The sequence below is a fragment of the Borostomias antarcticus genome (assembly GCF_949987555.1).
Source record: "Borostomias antarcticus genome assembly, chromosome: 20".
Classification (NCBI taxonomy): domain Eukaryota; kingdom Metazoa; phylum Chordata; class Actinopteri; order Stomiiformes; family Stomiidae; genus Borostomias; species Borostomias antarcticus.
In genome coordinates this window covers 4,816,137-4,842,350 of record NC_140253.1, presented here as the reverse complement: position 1 = coordinate 4,842,350, position 26,214 = coordinate 4,816,137, and the positions used below count along the sequence as shown (strand labels likewise).

Sequence of the window (26,214 nt, the reverse complement as noted above, 5' to 3'; positions counted from 1 at the left end):
AAATGTGAGCATATTATAAGTAGCCTACATTGCACTTAATATGGTAAGTAGACTGCACTTATATAGCGCTTTATATCCAAAGGGCTGTACAGTGGCCTCTCATTCACCCATTCACTCACACATTCACACATCAATAGCAGTAGCTACCATGCAAGGTGCTAGCCTGCTCATTGGGAGCAATTTGGGGTACTTGCACAAGGACACTTCGACCTGTGGACAGGAAGAGTCAGGATTCGAACCGCCGACCCTACGGTCATTGGACAATATCTGCTCTACTGAGCCACAGGCACCCCAAACTAAATTAATACTTTCAACTTTATTTTGTTCAGTCTTAAATAAATAAAATTGAATTGTATATAAAAATTAGAAAAAAACATTTAGTAGCTTTTAAAAAAAAGTCCCCGCATACCCCCAACCCCCCCTAGCAGGTCTGTGTTTTTCTCTGCTCACACATCCTTTTTACCTTTTTCACCCCTAACCAGTTTGCATGCCTGCTCTATACTTCCTCAGATGACTCAGGCAACTAGAGGTGGTCTCGGATATGGAGATGGCGTGCACGTAGGAGTAGCTTTAACTTTAATATTTTTCTATTTTGACTGACAGGCCCCAAGAAACAGCCTCTCCTGCTCCAAGCTCTGTCTCCATGAAAAGTGACCGCTCCATGGATCGACCAATAACATTTGGAAATGGAGATCACAGGTGTGTGCTTAATAGGCATTTATTTAACATTCTGTGTGTGTGTGTGTGTGTGTGTGTGTGTGTGTGTGTGTGTGTGTGTGTGTGTGTGTGTGTGTGAGAGAGAGAGAGAGAGGCCGAGTTAGAAACAGGAAAAGAGGGCTAACCTCTATGGCAGATTTTGGGGGGGGGGAGGGAGATATAGATAATGTATATAGAGAGAGGCTAGGTTAGAAACAGGAAAAGAGAGCTATCCTCTATGGTCCTGTAGCTTAAAGTCGCACTTAAATGAGAAAAGCATTCTGTCCCATTTTGGTTTACATAATTGGTTATAGTGTTTACCTATTCAATGATGCATGCCAAAAAAATTACAAAATTCTACTTTTGTTGTAATCTTGTATCAAAGTATATAATTTCTTAATTCCTGGAAAACGGTAGGTCACGTGCAATGAACACAACAGGTACCTTAGATTTTAGGCCAATAATCTCACAACATCCACCCGTCAATCAACGCTATCCTTCTATCGAATCTGTCTAAAGTTCTTAAACCCCGTCCACTTGTCAATGTTCCAAACAAATTCCTCTAAACATATGTCCCACCCTCATAGCTTGTTTGCATCGGAAACACATCAAACTAGGGAAGTTAGATCTCAAACGTCCGTTTTAGTGCGACTTTAAAGCTACAGTATGATTTTCATAATATGTTAAACATTTAAACAGTGTTATATAGGGCTGTATATCATCTTGGATTTCGCGATACGATACGCATCACGATACACAGGTCACGATTCGATACGTATCACGATACAGAGGTCACGATACAATACGATACGATACGTATTGCGATACACACATCATTTACTGAAAGATTTTAAGTGTTCGAGACTGAAAACTGAATGGCTCAAATGCACTATATAGATAACTCAAACTCAATGACTGGACAGAGAGCTAGCTAATAAATATTTTACATTTGATATCCATGCTTTTTAAACTGTTAACATTGTAGTATTTATGGTTTTTCAAAATTATTTATATGTATGCTTTTTTAACTTAATATTGTAGAATATGCTTTTTAAACTGGATTTAAAAATTTAAATAAAAAAATAAATAAAAAATTTAAAATTTTACAGCGCCCGGCTGTATCGATACTCCGGGCTGAAAGTTCGATACAGTATCGCGAGACTACGTACCGCGATGCATCGTTGTATCGATACAATCCTACAGCCCTAGTGTTATATTGGAATGATAAATCTAGCGGGATCAGTGAATGAGTTAATCTGTGAAAACTGTCTTTATAGACCCTGTTTGGCTCTGCTAGACCAACCATGAGTGTGAAGCAGACTGAATGTACCCTGGCAGACTGAATTGTCCCTCCCTGTTAGCTCATAGCAGGCTCGTAGAACAAAAGTAACATTTTGTAGCTTTAACTTTAATATTTTTCTATTTTGACTGACAGGCCCCCAGAAACAGCCTCTCCTGCTCCAAGCTGTCTCTCCATGAAAAGTGACCGCTCCATGGATCGACCAATAACATTTGGAAATGGAGATCACAGGTTTGTGTGTGAGAGAGACGGAGAGAGAGAGTATGAAACATTAGGGAGCTAGTTAACCTATCAATGTTATAGTTGCAAGTGACATGTGCACTATATTCCACAGACATATTACATTGAGTGGAATATCCTTATCAATTCAATGACCAATGTTAGCATACTGTATTTTGAATATCTGGAGTTTAAATAATATTGTATATTTGTTTTTGACTGACAGGCTCCCAGAAACAGCCTCTCCTGCTCCAAGCTGTCTCTCTATGAAAAGTGACCGCTCCATGGATCGACCAATAACATTTGGAAATGGAGATCACAGGTGTGTAGGCATTTATTTAACATTCATTGTATGTGTGTGTGGGTGTGTGTGTGTGTGTGAGAGAGAGAGGCCGAGTTAGAAACAGGAAAAGAGGGCTAACCTCTATGGTAGATGTTGGCACTTTTAATCACAAGATATTCCATTGAATATTTCTCTTTTCCACAGATAGGGTTCTGTGATTGTGCTGCTCTGCTATGATGTAAATACATATTTATAGCTATACTATGTAAGGTTTTCATAATATTTGAAACAGCTCTACGTTGCAATGATAAATCTAGCGGGATCAGAGAGTGAGCTCCTCTGTCCAAACCGTGTCTTTATACTGTAGACCGCTGTTTGGCTCTGCTAGACTAACACTTACTCCTCCAGTGACAACCTTCCAGCTTGCCTTTCACTGCTTCGATTCCACGCCATTCATGGCCACACCTCCCACAGGCATCATCAACATGTCACACATTCCTGACCAGCCGGGGTATCTACAAGCCCACTGATACATAGAAATACATACATTTCAACCGTGGGATTTAACCAATAAACCAAAATAAACATAAATCATAGGCTTTCCTTTATACTTTCTGAGACGACTCAGGCAACTAGAGATGGTCTCGGATATGGAAATGGCGTGCACTGGCGTGTAGGAGTAGCTTTAACTTGAATATTTTTCTATTTTGACTGACAGGCCCCCAGAAACAGCCTCTCCTGCTCCAAGCTGTCTCTCCATGAAAAGTGACCGCTCCATGGATCGACCAATAACATTTGGAAATGGAGATCACAGGTGTGTGCTTAATAGGCATTTATTTAACATTCTGTGTGTGTGTGTGTGTGTGTGTGTGTGTGTGTGTGTGTGTGTGTGTGTGTGTGTGTGTGTGAGTGTGAGAGAGAGAGAGATAGAGAGAGACTGGGCTAGAAACAGGAAAAGAGAGCTAACCTCTATGGTAGATGTTGGCACTTTTAATCACAAGATATTCCATTGAATATTTATCTTTTCCAAACAGATAGGGTTCTGTGTTTGTGCTGCTCTGCTATGATGTAAATATATATTTAAAGCTACAGTACGATTTGAGTACTGTAATATGTTAAACATTTAAATAGCGTTATATTGGAATGATAAATCTAGAGGGATCAGTGAATGAGCCCCTCTGTGAAAACCGTGTCTTTATAGACGCTGTTTGGATCTGCAAGACAAACCGTGAGTGTGAAGGGCAGACAGAATTGTCTCTTGCTGTTACTGTAGCTCATACTGTAGCTCATAATAGGCTCATAGAACAAAAGTTAGATTTTGTAGCTTTAACCTGAATATTTTCTATTTTGACTGACAGGCTCCCAGAAACAGCCTCTCCTGCTCCAAGCTGTCTCTCTATGAAAAGTGACCGCTCCATGGATCGACCAATAACATTTGGAAATGGAGATCACAGGTGTGTAGGCATTTATTTAACATTCATTGTATGTGTGTGTGTGTGTGTGTGTGTGTGTGAGAAAAAGAGGGCTAGCTAACCTCTATGGTAGATGTTGGCACTTTTAATCACAAGATATTCCATTGAATATTTCTCTTTTCCACAGATAGGGTTCTGTGATTGTGCTGCTCTGCTATGATGTAAATACATATTTATAGCTATACTATGTAAGGTTTTCATAATATTTGAAACAGCTCTACGTTGCAATGATAAATCTAGCGGTATCAGAGAGTGAGCTCCTCTGTCCAAACCGTGTCTTTATACTGTAGACCGCTGTTTGGCTCTGCTAGACTAACACTTACTCCTCCAGTGACAACCTTCCAGCTTGCCTTTCACTGCTTCGATTCCCATTCATGGCCACACCTCCCACAGGCATCATCAACATGTCACACATTCCTGACCAGCCGGGGTATCTACAAGCCCACTGATACATAGAAATACATACATTTCAACTGTGGGATTTAACCAATAAACCAAAATAAACATAAATCATAGGCTTTCCTCTATACTTTCTGAGACGACTCAGGCAACTAGAGATGGTCTCGGATATGGAAATGGCGTGCACGTAGGAGTAGCTTTAACTTGAATATTTACAATACAGAAACAGCCTCTCCTGCTCAAAGCTATCTCTCCATGAAAAGTGACCACTCCATGGATCGACCAATAACATTTGGAAATGGAGATCACAGGTTTGTGTGTGACAGCGACCATGGACCATTTGGGAGCTAGTTAACCTAACAATGTTATAGATGCACAAGTGACATGCACTTTATTCCACAGCCATATTGTGTGTGTGTGTGTGTGTGTGTGTGTGTGTGTGTGTGTGTGTGTGTGTGTGTGTGTGTGTGTGTGTGTGTGTGTGTGTGTGTGTGTGAGAGAGAGAGAGAGTTTATGCAAATTATTATTTTTCACAATTTCGCATTTTAATTTTCTCAGGTAAGCATCCTATTTAGGGACCAGTAAAATATATATTTTGCTCATCACTTCTCAGTTTAAAAATGCCACAAAAGTGAAAAATATGCATGTCAAAGATTGTTCTTGCCCACAATGGATGCCCATGCCCAATATAAACTCCTAATAGCTGAGATCAGATAAGCAAAGACCACATCTATGTATGAAGGCGTGTATTTACCTTGTGCTACTTTCAAGACACAGATAAGGATGGGGGAGGTCAGCCTGTTGACATTCATACCTCTGAATCACTTCCCAGTGTAAAACAGGAAAGGGTGTGGTCACCATGTTCGTCAGTGAAGAGTGACAGAACCATGGACGGTGATGTAGCATTTGCAAAAGAAGCCATTCAGCCAGATACAATGTAAGTGAGAAATTGCCGCTATATTAGAGAATTCAAATATTTGATGTGGTTGAACTGGTATCCATAACATAGCTTCAGGCCTCCTAACACATCAGTTCACTCTGCACAGAGATCTGGCAACCAGCCTGCTGACAGAGGATCACTTCAGATGTTCCTTGTGTACTGAGGTGCTCAGAGATCCAGTCTCCATCCCCTGTGGGCACAGCTACTGCAGGCGCTGCATTGAGACTCACTGGAGCAAGACAGAGATGACCGAGGGCTATCCCTGTCCCCAATGCAGGAAGAGATCCAGAACCTTCCCTGCTCTCTGCACAAACTCAGCCCTGGAAAAGGTGATCCAGAAAGTCCAGCAGGCAGGGTTCAAGGCTCCTGCTCTTCCGCACCGTTTCTATGCTGGACCTGGAGACATGGCCTGCGATCTCTGTCCTGAGAAGAAGCTGAAAGCTGTGAAGTCCTGCCTGACCTGCACTGTCTCCTACTGTGAGACCCACGTCAGGCAGCACTACACCGTAGCAGCTCTACAGAGACACACTCTGGTGGAGGTGACAGGACACCTGGAGGACAAACTCTGCCAGCTGCACCACAGAGCTCTGGAGGTCTTCTGTAAGACAGACCATGCTTTGTTTTGTCTTGTATGTGCATTGGAAGACCACAGAAGCCATGATGTCATCAAGGTTGAGAAGCAGGTGAGTGTTATTCTTAATGGGAAATTATTTATTGTCCAGTCTACTCTAGATGCTGGGGGGGGGGGGTGTATGTTTAGAATGGTGACAATCTGACAAGAACACTTTCACACCTGCCTTGTTTAGTTTGTTAGAATCGAACTCTGGTTCAGCTCCTGGGTGAACTGTTTTTTTGCGTCCCTCTGGAAAATGTAAGGGTAGAATTCATGTCCATCCCCCCATTGCTCTCTATAAAGTGCATTGTGTTGCCTCTGTATGAAATGCGCTAAACAAATAAAGTTTGGGTTGAAAACTGGACCCAAGTGCATGACACAGGAGGCAGGGAAAATGAGAATTCATCCATTCATCCAGATCTGGATGAATGGCTTTTTGGTCATTTTAATTGCATCCACAAATCGGTTTTCCAGAAGAAAGGTCAATGATAAAAACAGGGTCAGGCGATGGGAAAACAACATCAATAATTCAGAAATCCAGGTCCGTAGTCGAGGGTCAGAAGAGCGGGTCAGGGGTGGATTGGCAGGCAAGCCGAGCACTGCACACCGGTCTGGAGGGAAAAACAGAAAAGGAAAAAGCAGATGAGAAAAACAGAATCAACACGATAAAAACAGAAACACTACTGATACGAACTGCAATCAAGTAGGCTACACTGGCTATACTTGCCACAGGAATTATATGGGAAGATCTGGCGATGATTGCTGAGAAGACCAGGGCTGCGTTCCGAATCGCATACTTCTACTTCTTACTACCAGTACCTACTACAGCTGCCCTTAGAAAGTACGTACTTTGCAAGCAGTAGGCATCCAATTGGGACATACTACCTTGTCATAACATTGCGCCTTGAAATGTGCCCACATCCGTCGCTGTCCATAACGCGACATTCGTCTACAGCTGTCAACTCGCGCATGTGACGCACATTACCGCTGCGCAAAGGATTGTGGGTCAGAATAGCCAGAAAAGCCTGCTGGCGTGCATACTGCAAAATACGACCGGATGTAGTAGGTCATCCTGGTACTTTTGCCATACTGCATGTGGCATACTATGTATTGGGACATACTACATTCTGTTTTGGCATACTATATAGTAGGGTAGTAGGCGATTCGGAACGCAGCCCTGGCTCTTGTAGGGAGATGAGCTGATGATGATTGGAGTCAGCTGTGCAGTGCCCTACTGTAAGCACGCTCACCAATTAGCCACAACCGTCTTCACCTGCGTCGAGGCGCGTGCCGAGGTACTTGGCGTCTCTGGATCACTCTCCGTGGAAGAGGAGTGGGAACGCGCCCCAGCTCTGGACCCGGGAAGCGGGGGAGCAAAGAAGGGTGGTTGTGGAGGGGAGGACCGTGGAGCCCTAACACCCGCTTGGTGCGTTTCGTTTGGGCTGGTGTGACCATAGTAGTAGCAACTTGCACGTTGGTTCGGACCTTGGTGAGGAATGTGAAAGGTGTGTTTCAGGTGTGAAAACGCCTCTCTGAGAAGAATGTTCTGATGACCTTTATTTTGTTTTACAGGAAATATATTCCGTCCTCAGCTTTTATTCTGAATCAAGCAAATATCGAGACGAAGAGAAAACCAAGATGTTCACCAAACCAGATCCAGCCCACATCGAGGAGATAAAGCAGAACTGTGTCACCTTGAGGTTCCCTCCGTCAAACACTGGAGAATCTTTGAAGTACAGAGTAGAGTACAGAACCAAGACCACAGGTGTCAGCCCAGCTAGTGGTCTTCAATGGACCGCCATAGTCTCCCCTGGTTCTGAGGACACCTGCACAGTCACAGGGTTGAAACCAGACACACAGTACCAGATTAGATACTCTGTTATAGGCCAGTCTGGCATGAGCAACTTCAGCGAGGTCATGGATGTGAAGACGCCAAAGCTCTCACCTGAACGTCCACTTGTGTGGCGGCAAACCGAAGACACAACCAAGATCACTTGGGTCCAGCCTCAAACTGTTGTGGATGGTGGAGCATCAGCACTTCAATACAAAGTGGAGTATAAGGAGGCAGGACTGGAGGGCTGGTCTACCATATTCACAAAGGAGCTTTGCTGTTACCTCACTGTGTACCACAGTACCTGTTATAGAGTCAGAGTCTCTGCAGTCTATGAGGACGGAGACACTAGTGAACCCAGTTTGGAGACGGAGGTTCCTGTACATGGTGAGAGACTGATGTATATTGAATTCCAGATCCAGACAGGTGGATAAAACAGCAGTCAAATTGATGTGGGGATTTATTAAACAATATGCATATAGGTTACAAAGACAATAGCCTAGCTTTAGGCTAGGCAGAATACAGTTTACATTGTTATGGCAATTGTTACAATACCGTAGAGAGTTGTTATGAGGCAGTACGTTACCATACAGAGTTGTTGTCGTGGCAGCATGGAAGTAGCACAGAGGTATGCGGCATGACGGACACAGCTGTTGGGATTAGCAAGCTAACAGGCTAAACAAGGCTAGGAGCTAGAAGCTACAAGCTACGAGGCTACAGTCTGGCTGGAAAGCTAGCTCCTAACATAGAGACGCTTGTCTTTAAGTCGCAATAGAAATGGATGCGCCTTCCTCAAAAAATAAACTTTGTTGTGGTGCTAAACCAAAATTGTGAACATCAAAAAGGACATCAAAGATGCATGGTAGCACTCGCCAATAAAAGATGGACAGATCCTCTATTTCACCGGTTTTATTTTTGCCGTCAATGGATAATGCTAACGTTTCGGCCAGAGGCCATGCTCTGAGGAAGGCCTCTGGCCGAAACGTTAGCATGATCCATTGACGGCAAAAATAAAACCGGTGAAATGGAGGATCTTTCCATGTATCTTTTATTGGTGAGTGCTACCATGCATCTTTGATGTCCTTTTTGCTTGTCTTTAAGTATGTTTCGAGTGGGTCAGAAGACAGATCATGTCACGTGTCGAATGCAATCGTGCTCAATATGGCCATTTGTCAATCAGCCAGGTCAAGTTTAGAACGTTGCTAATGTCTTGTTGAGCAATCCCACACCTGTTATGTGCAACGGTCAGCTGTTTACTCTTACAGAAGGCTTTGAGCTTCTCGCCCTACATGACTCAGACTGTGTGGCTATTCATACAGTATCTAGGGCCTAGAAGTCATCAGAGTTCACTTCCCAAAGCTGAGATCTGTCTGAATAGTAGGCTAAAACTACGTCAAGACTTTTGATGAAGCTTTATGTTGAAGCATTTAATATGTTGTACTCTCCGTTCTGTGGTAGCAAATTGGCAAAGCAGCTTGACATTTTCCTAGCTTAATTATTCCTACATAATTACTACTTACTATCTCTCTATATGATACATTTTATTCTGGTTATACAGCATAATAACAAATGTTCTGGTTATACAGCATAATAACAAATGTTATGTCCATGTTTATTTTTTTATTTCTTGTTTCACAGTCTGGTTCATAGACCTCTCAGAGAGAAAGGCCTCCCTCCTCCTAGAAGTGCTGAAACTCCAACCAGAGAAGAAACCAGTAGTGCTGAAGGGCTGGTCAGATGAAGAGAGTGAAGTGAGGAGTCTCCTTCAGTGTCTCCCCTATATCTCACAGCTCAGGTGAGTGAGTTGGTTTTCTTCACGATACAATATGTTTAATATTCTCAACAAATATGTTTGTTTCCTCTATTCCTGTTTTCATGTCCTAAAGATATGATACAGTTGTTGAATCTCTTTGTCTTTTATTATTGTCCTTGATTAGCTCTGCGTTGTGTTTTCTTGTTTCCAATAAAAGACGGACCCCCAATCTCTAATATAGCCTACCACACAGTCCAGTGTCTCCTTTAGCAGGTGTTCCAAATGAATCTCTCCAACACGGGATTTGAGCCTCAGCAAAAGCGATTTATTACAGAAGGTTTTACATACAAAAGACGATGGCATGCCTAATGTACAGTTGACCCCTCTGGATGCTGTCTGAACCCAAATCAAAGCATATGCAAACTGAATAGTGGTTTTAACACTTGGAGAAGGGGGGGTGTCCCACACCCCCCTCCTTCCTTCTACACAAAGCTGTCTCTCTCTTCTCGAAAGACGGCCTTGAAGCAAAGATAGGATGAGGCGCCTGACGCCCCAGTATCTAAAACCGTCAGTGTTTGTACACCACATGTGAGCATGTCACCCTTGACCTAGGTAACATGTAAATCTGTCCGGTGGAGACACGTCCTCTCCCTAGAACCTATTCAGATTAACATTTCTTGATACAGCCAGCTCTATACATTTTCATCAATCCCCCCTTAGATTATAAGTGTAAACGCAAAATCATAAACAAAGAAAGAAAGTAAGAAGTGTTAATCTCCAAACCCTAGACCTGCCTATCCTTTAAACAGGAGGGAACCAATAACAATACATAAAAGCATGCTTAACCTAAACAGTGAAGGATTAAACACTTAATACAACATGATTTCCTCAAGTAGGATTACAATTTCCACGAAAAAAGGAACTACCTATCAGGTAACTTCATGTATGAATCTGGCATCCATACAGATACTCCTTACACATTATTACATAAACCCTGCCGGTAATTGGCCTCTCATCATCGGTCTACGGACGGACGAATGTGACGTCCCCGTAGAACATGCCCTGATAAGGAGACAACGAGATGCATAAACAAGGGTCGCTATCATTACCACAGCCACAACAAACGGTGCCGCTAGCTGCAGTAAGAAAGATATGAGCGGACTGCCCTGCAACCAACCAAAACAAGTCTGTAAGATGGGACACCTCGCTGATGTGCAGAGAATTAGTCATGTCTCTGATCTGTTCAATCTGATTCTGCAACGGAATTCGATTATCCACGATGGTGAAACAACATGTACGATTTAACTTCTTACATAGGCCCCCTGCCTGTGCAAATATCAAATCCAATCCCATACGATTCTCAATCACTGCCTTCCGCATACCAGACATCACCTCATTAATCAAACCCAAAGCCTCGGTTGTTCTGTTGGACAACGTTCCGAATGCCACTGCAAGTTTCTCAATGTCCGTCACTAATAGTTCGACCCCCCTGCTATGCGCGAAAAAGAAAAGCAAACTATCTTTCTAGACCCCATGTGAGTGAGTATCCCATCCACAAACCCTGCCCTAGTCTCTCTCCTAGTACGGCGGGTGTCTGAATGTTGAATCGGTCTTTCTTACTCTGAAAATGTAATTTAATGTTATTTATTGCTCTATAAATGTTCTTAGCCGGTAGACAAACATACTCCAGGAGCTTGCTCGATCGCCTCGTTGAGAGGGGTCAGGGAAGAATTTTTACAGCTCACTTATCTGGCCCCCGGGTGATTACTGTTTTTTTTCTTCCCTCTGGAATATGCAGGGGTGGGACGCCTGCCCACCTCCCCTGTTCTCCGCAAAGCGCACTGTGCTGCCTCCGGGCATGAAATGCGCCATACAAACAAAGCTCTGACTGATTGATTGATTGATTGAATCGGTCTTTCCCCGACCCACCCTTTAACATGTACCGCCAACGCTGACTCCCAATCTCGGTGAATAACATCTGACCTGAGACGGTTGATGTATCGTCGCATTAGGGTAAAGTTAAAGGGGTGTGCCATCTGAGGCACCCCACTCGCTTGGGAGTCTGGGATCTGCATTCACACAAAACATGATGAAACATTCCTCACTGACGTAGCTACCTCATAAGCCCACTTCAAAGCAAGGTTCTCCACGGCTGACTGTGTGAGTCCAACCACGGAGAGCCACAGGATGATAAAACACAAACCCTTCATTATAGCAACCTGAAACCTAGTCTGTTAGTTCGAAATCAAAGTGTCTTCTCCCTGAGAGATGATCTTTAATTGCTGTGTGTATCTCTGCTGTGAAAGGAAGATTTACTCAAAATCCGAGTGTCCCCGACCCAGAACTAAATGACCTTTTTAACAAAATACACGTCCCAAAACCCCTGTCTCCGTTTCATGAGTATATCTCAAGTGCAACCTGGAGTTTTTATTCACAGTGTAACGACAACTCATACACTTCACAATTGCTGGCATTGACGTCCTGTCCCCGACCAGCAAGCTATAAATGTAGGAGGAAATGGTTATAATATATGGTGTGTGGTGTGGAAGTTCAAGTGTCTGTCGTGACTGTCGCTCTCCGCCCGAGATGGTGTGGTCTTCCCTTTTGCTCCAGCACCCGCGGTCTGCGTGTCCCCAGTTAGCCCAGACGTACTTCTCTCCAACTTCACCTGTGAACACAGGAAAACACAAGAAACGGCGACAGTATCATGTATTCCAAAACTCAGTTTGTAACAGCATATATCTCTCACTCACTCTCTCATTCAGACCAGACCTAGAGATTATGGTTTCACAAAATTTTTAATTTTAGCATTACTAATTTCTAGAAAAGCCCCCCTCTCCACTCCAGACTGTGACCCTCCGAGAAGGTCCGTTCTAAGCCTGCCTGCGGTCTTAACACCCATTCTCCTGTCCCTTTAGCAGCGCTACAGTCATCCGAGCAGTGGGCACAGGTATAGAGCATTACGTCGTAATTCTCTAAGTTGTCGTCTTCATCCCGAGTCGGCCCCCATCACTAGACGTATGGTTCTTTAGCTCAAGGACTCTGCTCGAACAACAGCTGCCACGGCTGTCCCTAGTTTTGGGGTGCTAAGCCTGAACGCTATTCTACCCGATGTTTTTAAGTCTGGAGTGGTTGGCTCTTCAATTTATCTGATGCAGTACTACAAGAGTGTGTTCGCTTTGAGGTGTACTCAGTCTACTCTGTGTCTGGTGGTGCTACCACCTTGCATTGACTGGCATGAATCCAGTTGGGTTTCCCTTTTATCTTTACTGCTGCGTGGGGGATGAGCACAACCTGATAAGGCCCATCCCACTTTGCCTCTAAAGTCTCCCCCTGAAACTTCTTTATCATGACATACTGGCCTGGGATAAGAGCATGTCCCCCCTCGGGGATTTCGCTCCAGGCTGCCAGTACCTGTTTGTGAGCCTTGGCCACAGCCTTGCTCAACTCCTCGCAGTACATTATCAAAGTGTCACTAGTGAGATGTACATCCGCTTTTCTAAGGTCGATGGCTCCGGGGAGTGGCATGGGCCTCCCACAGATGACCTCAAACGGACTAAGTCCAGTTTCCCGATTGTGTGTTGCTCGAATGGAGCAGAGCACAATACTCAACGCGTCGGGCCAAGCCACCTTTTCTTGGTGGTATTTGGTGAGTCTCTCTTTGATGACACGATTCATCCTTTCAGTCTGAGTCCACTGCTCTGAGGATGATAAGAACAGTGAAGTGAATCTGTGTTGCCAGATAAGGGAGCAACCGTTGTGTTGCAACCAATTTCTGACCTTGTCGCCACACTCGTCTGAGTTCATATCTGCCCCATTCTCCATCCAAGTCCACACCTCCCCCCCTCTCAGTCTCTAACTGCATCACCTTGTATTGACTGGCAGTATCAATCTGATACGGGGGTGCAGGTTGGGCTGAGGACAAATGGGCTTGTATGGTATCTCTGTCACGAGCTGTCTGTTCTGCTGCTTGGTCAACCAGTGTTACCTCTTAACGCTCTTAACGTTAATGCTTTTAATATCTCATGTAAAGCACCTTGAATTGCCCTGTGGCTGAAATGTGCTATATAAATAAACCTCGACTCTTCTCCGATAAGACTGTCTCTGGTCTCTTCTGTGGCCTTGTTGCGTCCCAGTAACCTACGCCGCCTTGGCGCCCAGGCCTTTATCTCTAACCACAACAATGGTGTTTGGCCCAGAGTGTACCAGCCATGGAGTGTCTTTATCTCTTAAGTCTATGGAAGAGGGACACTTCTTATCGAAAACTCAAGCCGACAGCCATACTCAGAGGTCAATCATCATAATTAGGAAATAGCTAACAGGATCATATTAAAGGCATTTCTCTGAAAATCAACAATATTCAAGAATATTCAACAATATTCAACAATATTCAACAATCCCTCCTCTTCCTAATTCAGCGTCTGCTACTTGTGATATTCTCTGCCCTAAATAAATGACCTGTTCCTGCATAATCTGAGCTTTCCCCAGACTGGCCTTGTGGCCCTGCTCATGAAGATGTGTCAGCAGGACTGTTGGAGGCACTGTAAGTCTTTTTCAGGACTCCTCTCTCCTCAAAGATTTTAAGGAGGGGCTTAATCCCCTCAATCGCGCGTGGGGAGAGTGGATACTGGCGAGTACATGGAGGAGGCCTACCTGTGAAGGTGACCGTTTCCATTTTCAGAAACCCACAATCATTTTTTTGTCTTTTGCCCAGATTGGCAAATTTGCTACATCAGGTTTTGTTACCTGGTTTAGATTCCATCTGACTTTCACCCGACTCGGGCTGGTAACCTGCATGAAGTCTTTACGAGCTTCATCCAATCTAGCTGACAACTCAGCTACTACACCCTCCGTTGCCATAAGCTTGGACCGCAGCTCCTGGTTTTCTTCCCTTATAGCATTAAAGGCTTTCTCCAAATTCATGGTTCTCCAAACGTACTGGTTTACGTCCTGTCTAATATCCTCTAGCGTTACATCGGGGGGGGGCTGTCCCCCCTTTCTCTAATGTAGTTTTCTCAGATCTTTCAGGACTACCTTTAGGCGTTGCCATTGTGAAAGAGCAGTATTTTAGTCTGCCTCTGGTTCTGTAGGGGAGGGGCTGAGTCGTGTGTACTGGGCGTTTGGCCAACTCTGCTGAGGCGAAGAGAGAATGTATCAAAATACGGCGTGTTTTAAACCAGCGCGTAACCAAATATGCTACCCTAGACTATATATACATACGCACGGCCTATGCACACATACATACACATCTAGTTTCCATACCCAGCAATAAGCATAAATCGGACCGTCATCGACGGTGTTCTATCTCCTCCTCCGACTCTCCTCTCTAAGCCTACTCTGCTCTCACTGATAGTCAAGCGACTGGCTGACTGTAATTTAGCTCTGTGGCTGTGTAAGGGAGGGGCTGAGTCGGGAGTGAGAAATAACGGCTCCAGCACTCCGCTGGAGCAGATAAGGTCTTGGTTCACACAATATGATTTTATTACAGTGACCTAACCAAACCGCTTCCCTAGACTGTGCATATAGACATGTACATCTAGAATCCATGGGCGACAATACACATACATCACACACTTCCCTAGACTGCATATATACACGTACATCTAGAATCCATGTGCGACAATACACATACATCACACACCCATCCAACACCCCGGTCTTTCACGGGGGCCCTCTCAAGGACTGCGCAATCCTTAGAAGTGAAATACCCTCCACCGATCTCTCGCCATGGACGGGCAACCCCAGGGTGATAACCCTGCTGGTCTTCCTTAAGAAAATCTTAAGGGCCTTATACACCTGTACACAGTATTTCATGCGATAGGCACCCCAGGATGTACAAATATCCTGCTGGTCTACTTTAAGGCAATTCCCTGTCTCCCACTGGCTGTCCTTAAAGGTCACATAGGCCTAGGGAAGTGGTCTACTTCACATAACAAAACACATGCAAGCACCGTGGCAGGTACTCTAGCATTCCAAACATCAGACATGTAGTTACATATAGACATACATTTACATCCAGCACTAGTTTTGTTTTACGTGTTGAGAGATTATGTGTGGCATTCTTAGATTTACTGATTGGTTCTTTAGGATCGGGACATCCAACCCACTCACCCGGTGTAGTTTTTGGTCTCTGAGGCGGATCAGGTCACAGCTGCTGACAAGGCGTCCCCTGCTTTCACGGCTGCGGCTGTTCTGCTCGACCGGTCTTTGGGCTCGTCCAGGTTTTGGATGTCCGATCCGGGTCACGGCACCAATTGTTGAATCTCTTTGTCTTTTATTATTGTCCTTGATTAGCTCTGCGTTGTGTTTTCTTGTTTCCAATAAAAGACGGACCCCCAATCTCTAATATAGCCTACCACACAGTCCAGTGTCTCCTTTAGCAGGTGTTCCAAATGAATCTCTCCAACACGGGATTTGAGCCTCAGCAAAAGCGATTTATTACAGAAGGTTTTACATACAAAAGACGATGGCATGCCTAATGTACAGTTGACCCCTCTGGATGCTGTCTGAACCCAAATCAAAGCATATGCAAACTGAATAGTGGTTTTAACACTTGGAGAAGGGGGGGTGTCCCACACCCCCCTCCTTCCTTCTACACAAAGCTGTCTCTCTCTTCTCGAAAGACGGCCTTGAAGCAAAGATAGGATGAGGCGCCTGACGCCCCAGTATCTAAAACCGTCGGTGTTTGTACACCACATGTGAGCATGTCACCCTTGACCTAGGTAACATGTAAATCTGTCCGGTGGAGACACGTCCTCTCCCTAGAACCTATTCAGATTAACATTTCTTGATACAGCCAGCTCTATACATTTTCATCACAGTTAAAAATATGTCATGGATACTCAGATAATTGCTTAATCATTTTTATCTTCACCATTGGTTACCCTCATTTAAGAAACGTCAGATTTCAGATGACAGTGTAGCCAGATGTTATGCATAATGTATTTTGTAAAAATGTTTCCTACATAGATAAAATTATTCTAAAATAGTCATTTTCACTTGTTTGTGGCAGTTTCTACAGATACTGGTCTGAAAGCTCAAAGCAGATCAAGTTCCTGGTGGATCTCCTGTCTCTAGCAGCAGAGATGGAGGAGCAGACAGGAGAGAAGACTCTGAAGCTGCTGTCATCAGTGTGCAGTTACACATCTTTCCCTCTCTGTGAATGGGATGAAGATGATGATGATAAGCAGTATCAAAGTGAATTTCTGCTGGACTTGTACTCCTATGTGAAGGACTATGAGACTCAAACAGGCAAGAGTGTCCTTCCAGCATTACAGCCAGTTTACCAGTCAGCTCCTGCAGTCTGGTTCATAGACCTCTCAGAGAGAAAGACCTCCCTCCTCCTAGAAGTGCTGAAACTCCAACCAGAGAAGAAACCAGTAGAGCTGAAGAACTTGTCAGATGAAGAGAGTGAAGTGAGGAGTTTCCTTCAGTGTCTCCCCTATATCTCACAGCTCAGGTGAGTGAGTTTGTTTTCTTCATGATACAATGTTTGATTTTCTCAACAAATATGTTTGTTTCCTCTATTCCTGTTTTCATGTCCTGAAGATATGATACAGTTAAAAATATGTTATGGATACTCAGATAATTGATTAATCATTTTTATCTTCACCATTGTTTACCATCATTTAAGAAACGTCAGATTTCAGATTACAGTGTAGCCAGATGTTATGCATAATGTATTTTGTAAAAATGTTTCCTACATAGATAAAATTATTCTAAAATAGTCATTTTCTCATGTTTGTGGCAGTTTCTATCGAGACCGGTCTAAAATCTCAAAGCAGATCAAGTTCCTGGTGGATCTCCTGTCTCTAGCAGCAGAGATGGAGGAGCAGACAGGAGAGGAGACTCTGAAGCTGCTGTCATCAGTGTGCAGTTACACAACTTTCCCCCTCCGTTTCTGGAATAAGAAATATCAGTGTGATTTCCTACTAGACCTGTACTCCCATGTGAAGGACTATGAGACTCGAACAGGCAGGAGTGTCCTTCCAGCATTACAGACAGTTTACCAGTCAGCTCCTGTAGTCTGGTTCATAGACCTCTCAGAGAGAAAGGCCTCCGTCCTCCTAGAAGTGCTGAAACTCCAACCAGAGAAGAAACCAGTAGAGCTGAAGAACTTGTCAGATGAAGAGAGTGAAGTGAGGAGTTTCCTTCAGTGTCTCCCCTATATCTCACAGCTCAGGTGGGTAGATCTGTTCTTTTTATTGATTAACTACATTTGTTTCATACAGATGCTACTGTATCATGCCCAGTTTCATTTGACAGAAATCCTTAATTGTTTGATGATTAGTTCAGTTTGACCCATGATATAATTTCCTCTTTGACGGTAGAAAGAAAGCTCTGCTCTAAAATGCGTGTGTTTTAAATGATCAACAACAGTCAGAGAGCAGCATATTATCCACCAATCCCCTGACAGATAGGGTAAAACAGAACCAGAGGCTCGAGGCTGGGGTGGTGGAGACAACAGCAAAACAACCCACCGCACCTAGCAGCATTGTGTACAAGGTTTTCAAGTCTATTTCAATAGACCGCCCTATCAGTGTAAATGTGTGATTGGAGTGACGTATGAACAATGATGATTTTAGCCAGCTAACTGAAGGCTGAGGTATCTATTTACAACGCCTTTAGAGTTTACCACCTGAACTAAACGTCTGAAATATGTTTGTATAGATTTACACCACCACAGGATCAGAGAGTGATCCCTGAAGAGAGGAGAAAGAGCTTCCTACTGAATCTGTGTCTGCAAGCAGCTCTCCATCAGACAGAAACTATACAAACAACCATAGAGAACCTGTTGACCCTGTCCAACACATATGACGATCACACAGAGGATTTCCTACTAGACCTGTACTCCCATGTGAAGGACTATGAGACTCAAACAGGCAGGAGTGTCCTTCCAGCATTACAGCCAGTTTACCAGTCAGCTCCTGCAGTCTGGTCCATAGACCTCTCAGAGAGAAAGGCCTCCGTCCTCCTAGAAGTGCTGAAACTCCAACCAGAGAAGAAACCAGTAGAGCTGAAGGGCTGGTCAGATGAAGAGAGTGAAATGAGGAGTTTCCTTCAGTGTCTCCCCTATATCTCACGGCTCAGGTGAGTGAGTTGGTTTTCTTCTTGATACAACATGTTTGATTTTCTCAACAAATATGTTTGTTTCCTCTATTCCCGTTTTCATGTCCTAAAGATATGATACAGTTAAAAGTATGTTATGGATACTCAGTTAATTAATTAATACTTTTTATCTTCACCATTGTTTACCATAATTTAAAGCAATACATCGCGATATTTGGACCTTTACAAACATGTCTGGTGCTAATTCTCCAATTAGATTTACTAAAAGTAAGCTGAATCGTCCAAACAGACGATTTCTACTCAGGAAGATAATACATTGACATTTATTACCTTTTAAAACTCGCGCCCCCGCGAAGCAGCATTCAGTCGAAGTGCGCATGCGCAACGTTGTGCTTAAACAACACAGTAGTAGCTAACTATTCCGGCGTCTATGGATATCATGCGTTTTTTAGCTCAATGATATCATGGCGGAGGTGAGAAAACCGAAGCGAAACGTCACGGAGGAAGCCAGAAAAAGAAAAAGACAATCTGATAACTTTACGACAGTGCACTTACTTGCAGAGCCTGTGGGGGCGCAGTTCTGAGAAAACCGCAGAAAACGCTATGTATTGCTTTAAGAAAGAGAGTAGCTCATGAAAGTAGTTCATGAAAATGTTTCCTTTATACAGTAGATGAAATTATTCTAAAATAGTCATTTTCACGTGTGTGGCAGTTTCAATGGAGACCGGTCTAAAAGCTCAAAGCAGATCAAGTTCCTGGTGGATCTCCTGTCTCTAGCAGCAGAGATGGAGGAGCAGACAGGAGAGAAGACTCTGAAGCTGCTGTCATCAGTGTGCAGTTACAGAACTTTCCCCCTCCGTGACTGGGATGAAGATGATGATTATGATGAGCGATATCAAAGTGATTTCCTGCTGGACCTGTATTCCCATGTGAAGGACTATGAGACTCAAACAGGCATGAGTGTCCTTCCAGCATTACAGCCAGTTTACCAGTCAGCTCCTGCAGTCTGGTCCATAGACCTCTCAGAGAGAAGGACCTTCCTCCTCCTAGAAGTGCTGAAACTCCAACCAGAGAAGAAACCAGTAGAGCTGGAGGGCTGGTCAGATGAAGAGAGTGAAGTGAGGAGTTTCCTTCAGTGTCTCCCCTATATCTCACAGCTCAGGTGAGTGAGTTGGTTTTCTTCTTGATACAACATGTTTGATTTTCTCAACAAATATGTTTGTTTCCTCTATTCCTGTTTTCATGTCCTAAAGATATGATACAGTTAAAAGTATGTTATGGATACTCAGATAATTGATTAATAATTTTTATCTTCACCATTGTTTACCATCATTTAAGAAACGTCAGATTTCAGATGACAGTGTAGCCAGATGTTATGCATAATGTATTTTGTAAAAATGTTTCCTACATAGATACAATTATTATAAAATAGTAATTTTCACTTGTTTGTGGCAGTTTCTATAGAGTCTGGTATGAAAACTCAGAGCAGATCAAGATCCTGGTGGATCTCCTGTCTCTAGCAGCAGAGATGGAGGAGCAGACAGGAGAGAAGACTCTGAAGCTGCTGTCATCAGTGTGCAGTTACACATCTTTCCCCCTCCGTGTCGGGAATGAGAAATATCAGTGTGATTTCCTACTAGACCTATACTCCCATGTGAAGGACTATGATACTCAAACAGGCAGGAGTGTCCTTCCAGCATTACTGCCAGTTTACCAGTCTGCTCCTGCAGTCTGGATCATAGACCTCTCAGAGAGAAAGACCTCCCTCCTCCTAGAAGTGCTGAAACTCCAACCAGAGAAGAAACCAGTAGAGCTGAAGAACTTGTCAGATGAAGAGAGTGAAGTGAGGAGTTTCCTTCAGTGTCTCCCCTATATCTCACAGCTCAGGTGAGTGAGTTGGTTTTCTTCACGATACAATGTTTGATTTTCTCAACAGATATGTTTGTTTCCTCTATTCCTGTTTTCATGTCCTAAAGATATGATACAGTTAAAAATATGTTATGGATACTCAGATAATTGATTAATCATTTTTATCTTCACCATTGTTTACCATCATTTAAGAAACGTCAGATTTCAGATGACAGTGTAGCCAGATGTTATGCATAATGTATTTTGTAAAAATGTTTCCTACATAGATAAAATTATTCTAAAATAGTCATTTTCTCATGTTTGTGGCAGTTTCTATGGAGACCGGTCTAAAATCTCAAAGCAGATCAAGTTCCTGGTGGATCTCCTGTCTCTAGCAGCAGAGATGGAGGAGCAGACAGGAGAGAAGACTCTGAAGCTGCTGTCATCAGTGTGGAGTTACACAACTTTCCCCCTCCGTGTCCGGAATGAGAAATATCAGTGTGATTTCCTACTAGACCTGTACTCCCATGTGAAGGACTATGAGACTCAAACAGGCAGGAGTGTCCTTCCAGCATTACAGACAGTTTACCAGTCAGCTCCTGCAGTCTGGTTTATAGACCTCTCAGAGAGAAAGACCTCCCTCCTCCTAGAAGTGCTGAAACTCCAACCAGAGAAGAAACCAGTAGTGCTGAAGGGCTGGTCAGATGAAGAGAGTGAAGTGAGGAGTTTCCTTCAGTGTCTCCCCTATATCTCACAGCTCAGGTGAGTGAGTTGGTTTTCTTCTTGATACAACATGTTTGATTTTCTCAACAAATATGTTTGTTTCCTCTATTCCTGTTTTCATGTCCTAAAGATATGATACAGTTAAAAGTATGTTATGGATACTCAGATAATTGATTAATAATTTTTATCTTCACCATTGTTTACCATCATTTAAGAAACGTCAGATTTCAGATGACAGTGTAGCCAGATGTTATGCATAATGTATTTTGTAAAAATGTTTCCTACATAGATACAATTATTATAAAATAGTAATTTTCACTTGTTTGTGGCAGTTTCTATAGAGTCTGGTATGAAAACTCAGAGCAGATCAAGATCCTGGTGGATCTCCTGTCTCTAGCAGCAGAGATGGAGGAGCAGACAGGAGAGAAGACTCTGAAGCTGCTGTCATCAGTGTGCAGTTACACATCTTTCCCCCTCCATGTCGGGAATGAGAAATATCAGTGTGATTTCCTACTAGACCTGTACTCCCATGTGAAGGACTATGATACTCAAACAGGCAGGAGTGTCCTTCCAGCATTACTGCCAGTTTACCAGTCTGCTCCTGCAGTCTGGATCATAGACCTCTCAGAGAGAAAGACCTCCGTCCTCCTAGAAGTGCTGAAACTCCAACCAGAGAAGAAACCAGTAGAGCTGAAGAACTTGTCAGATGAAGAGAGTGAAGTGAGGAGTTTCCTTCAGTGTCTCCCCTATATCTCACAGCTCAGGTGAGTGAGTTGGTTTTCTTCACGATACAATGTTTGATTTTCTCAACAAATATGTTTGTTTCCTCTATTCCTGTTTTCATGTCCTAAAGATATGATACAGTTAAAAATATGTTATGGATACTCAGATAATTTATTAATCATTTTTATCTTCACCATTGTTTACCATCATTTAAGAAACGTCAGATTTCAGATGACAGTGTAGCCAGATGTTATGCATAATGTATTTTGTAAAAATGTTTCCTACATAGATACAATTATTCTAAAATAGTCATTTTCTCATGTTTGTGGCAGTTTCTATGGAGACCGGTCTAAAATCTCAAAGCAGATCAAGTTCCTGGTGGATCTCCTGTCTCTAGCAGCAGAGATGGAGGAGCAGACAGGAGAGAAGACTCTGAAGCTGCTGTCATCAGTGTGCAGTTACACAACTTTCCCCCTCCGTGTCCGGAATGAGAAATATCAGTGTGATTTCCTACTAGACCTGTACTCCCATGTGAAGGACTATGAGACTCAAACAGGCAGGAGTGTCCTTCCAGCATTACAGACAGTTTACCAGTCAGCTCCTGCAGTCTGGTCCATAGACCTCTCAGAGAGAAAGACCTCCCTCCTCCTAGAAGTGCTGAAACTCCAACCAGAGAAGAAACCAGTAGTGCTGAAGGGCTGGTCAGATGAAGAGAGTGAAGAGAGGAGTTTCCTTCAGTGTCTCCCCTATATCTCACAGCTCAGGTGAGTGAGTTGGTTTTCTTCTTGATACAACATGTTTGATTTTCTCAACAAATATGTTTGTTTCCTCTATTCCTGTTTTCATGTCCTAAAGATATGATACAGTTCAAAGTATGTTATGGATACTCAGATAATTGATTGATCATTTTTATCTTCACCATTGTTTACCATCATTTAAGAAACGTCAGATTTCAGATGACAGTGTAGCCAGATGTTATGCATAATGTATTTTGTAAAAATGTTTCCTACATAGATAAAATTATTATAAAATAGTCATTTTCACTTGTTTGTGGCAGTTTCTATAGAGTCTGGTATGAAAACTCAGAGCCGATCAAGTTCCTGGTGGATCTCCTGTCTCTAGCAGCAGAGATGGAGGAGCAGACAGGAGAGGAGACTCTGAAGCTGCTGTCATCAGTGTGCAGTTACACAACTTTCCCCCTCCGTGTCCGGAATGAGAAATATCAGTGTGATTTCCTACTAGACCTGTACTCCCATGTGAAGGACTATGAGACTCAAACAGGCAGGAGTGTCCTTCCAGCATTACAGACAGTTTACCAGTCTGCTCCTGCAGTCTGGTTCATAGACCTCTCAGAGAGAAAGACCTCCCTCCTCCTAGAAGTGCTGAAACTCCAACCAGAGAAGAAACCAGTAGAGCTGAAGAACTTGTCAGATGAAGAGAGTGAAGTGAGGAGTTTCCTTCAGTGTCTCCCCTATATCTCACAGCTCAGGTGAGTGAGTGGATTTCATCAGTGTGCAATGTTTATGATTTTCTAAACAATACTGTAGTTTTTTATATTTCTGGTTTGAGTGAATTGGATCTGAACATACTGTATTCAAATTATAATAGATAATAATATTATAATATATAATGATTGGTCAGTGTCGTAAAAAGCCCACCATGATATTTAATATCAATCAATCATCAATTAATTCTAAACAATATCCACTCTACATGTGGCGGTTGCGTTAGGTACTGTATAATGCATATCATGCTGTTTTTTATGCACTGCAAATACATTAGTGCAACTTACTGTACTGTACTCACAAGATTGCATACAGAGACCTGGTTCATGTAGTAGGTATATTAAGGTACTTTTCTAAGCAAAATGAAATTCTCACAACAGTCTGTCTTCAGGTGTCTCTGTCTCCTCCCCCCTCAGCACCAGTAAAGCCCTGCTGCTCCAGCTGATCAACGAGTGTTCCCCAGGGGATTCAGCACCACGGCATGCTGGGTCCCTCTGCCGAGCCCTGGGTGGGGAGCTGGACCTCAGTGAGACCAGGCTGGACGAGGGGGACTGTAGATCTTTGGCCCTGGTTCTTGAACATTCTGAGGGGCTGTCAGAACTGGACCTGAGCCACTGCAAAATTAAAGACTGGCTTCTGAAGCTCCTGCTCCCACACCTGCACAAAGCACAAGTCCTGGAGTGAGTATGTGTGTGTGTGTGTGTGTGTGTGTGTGTGTGTGTGTGTGTGTGTGTGTGTGTGTGTGTGTGTGTGTGTGTGTGTGTGTGTGTGTGTGTGTGTGTGTGTGTGTGTGTGTGTGTGTGTGTGAGAGAGAGTGTGAGGGACAGAGAATGGTCTTTTTTATGCTGTTGATACTACGAATCTGTCATCACTCATGTTTGGTTCATCTCTTGTTCTCGTCCCCTGTGCTGTAGTTTAAGTCACAATGACATTACTGACGCTCTGACTGGTAGAATCCTCAAACTAGTCTCCAAGAACAGCTCCATCCAAACTGTGCGGTGAGTCTGTATAGTATGTGTGTAACAGATATCCCTGTTTCTTATGACATACTGTAGCTGCAATGTGTAGAGAAGATGTACATATCTTACTCTTAGTGTATAACATTTAAATGTGTTCTATACAATTGAATACTCTCCTTCCCTCTCTGCAGACTGTTCAAGAACAGGATTCAGGACAGAGGGCCCTTCCTGACAGACAAGAGGTTTGAGATCTGGTGAATCAGCCACAAACAGGCCTCTTTAAAGATCCCACAGATTAATGTAATAATTCTGTTATTTTCCTATACCTTTAATTTTCCCTGATCTTTGTTGGGAGTATTTTTGCTCTGTTTATTTCTGTTGAATCTACCGATGGTCAGCAGAAGCTCACCAGGATACACCTGTGCTCACCCTTCACCTTGTTTGCCAGTGTGCGTCTTTTGGTTAACGTACTTATTACGCAACCTATATTGAGTTGAACATTTGAGTTGTATTGTTTCTTTGTTGTAGTATGTAGGACGAACAGGCTTGTGCCTTTTTGCTGTGTATGCCACATGGCCTATGGTACATGAACATGGTATTTTGATTTTTTACATTTCCTAAGCCAACTATATGACTCACAAAGTGCCAATAATCACACATGAGTGGTGTTAAACCCAGACCTCCTGCCTTCTCTGTGGTGCTACTGCACCTTCCCTGGGTGATCTGTGACCCTGCCTCCTCCCCACACACCCCCTCTACCTGCAACCGCACACACACACACACACACCTAAACAACCCTGCCTCCTCCCCACACACCCCCTCTACCTGCAACCGCACACACACACACACACACACCTAAACAACCCTGCCTCCTCCCCACACACCCCCTCTACCTGCAACCGCACACACACACACACACACACACACCTAAACAACCCTGCCTCCTCCCCACACACCCCTCTACCTGCAACCACACACACACACACCCACACAAATACTGAACTTCATGGTTCTGGATAACCACCGTTGATAAAGAAATTCCAGTTATAATTGATTTGTCATGAATAGCCTACTCTACATTTTTTTGTTGTTGAACTGATCGGAGTTGAGTTGTCTTAGATCGGGTACTAATGTTTTGCAGTGCATCTTCTCTATTAGCCAGTTGTGAGGTCTAATTCTAATAGAGAATGTGCTACATGATACTCTAGTACAATAGTGGGGATTTGACTGTAAAACAAAAAGGTATGTTTATGTTTGTAACTAATTCCTCCTTTTTTCTTTTTTTTTTTTCTTTTACCAATTCCATGATGGGATGAGATATACAGTTATTAGACTGAGATCAGTTTAATCAGTGAAGTGCTGCATTGGAAATGTTATTGTATAATGCTATACTACTGAATCCCTTTATATGGTGATGGGCTTCTGACGGAACAAGAGGCCCCCAATCCCTATTACCATCCAGGGAGAGGAAATTGACATGGTGGACTCATACAAGTTCCTGTGAATGCAGTTGAACAACAAACCCCCCCACCCACCCGATTGTCACCTGTCACTTTACTATAACAATATGTATTTTTTTAAAAATATTTTTTACTCTTGATCTATTCTGTACCTTCTCTGTTCTTCTTGCTGCTTTAATGCCCAAATCCCTCCACCTGTGGATTATTAAAGTTGGTTTTATCTACAGTATATGCCAATAAAATTCCATGATGCTAAACTTAAGTTTTCACTGGAGTCTCTGTAGATGTGACTGGTTTGGGCCATCAGAGGAGTTGCAGAGGTCGCCCCACTGAGGCCTGATGTCATTAATTGTCCAGTCTGTCACTAATCTGTTCTTGAATGTACCGAACAAGTCTGGATATGGGAGAGCCTTTATGCAGT

The 26,214-nt window shown here is 43.3% G+C and overlaps 1 protein-coding gene across 1 annotated transcript; it reads left to right on the top strand.

Moving 5' to 3' along the window:
* Positions 1-5,228: 5,228 nt before the first annotated feature.
* Positions 5,229-25,969, top strand: LOC311322412 (uncharacterized protein; the record flags this gene model as incomplete). The annotated part of the gene is made up of 16 exons (XM_084454477.1): positions 5,229-5,245; positions 5,416-5,992; positions 7,495-8,140; positions 9,392-9,548; positions 16,519-16,965; positions 17,257-17,688; positions 18,177-18,596; positions 19,288-19,737; positions 20,031-20,462; positions 20,754-21,185; positions 21,479-21,910; positions 22,202-22,633; positions 22,927-23,358; positions 23,791-24,054; positions 24,289-24,372; positions 24,525-25,969. The coding sequence occupies 16 exons, from the start codon at positions 5,229-5,231 to the stop codon at positions 24,589-24,591; spliced, it is 5,721 nt and encodes a 1,906-aa protein (XP_084310603.1). The 3' UTR covers positions 24,592-25,969.
* Positions 25,970-26,214: the final 245 nt, after the last annotated feature.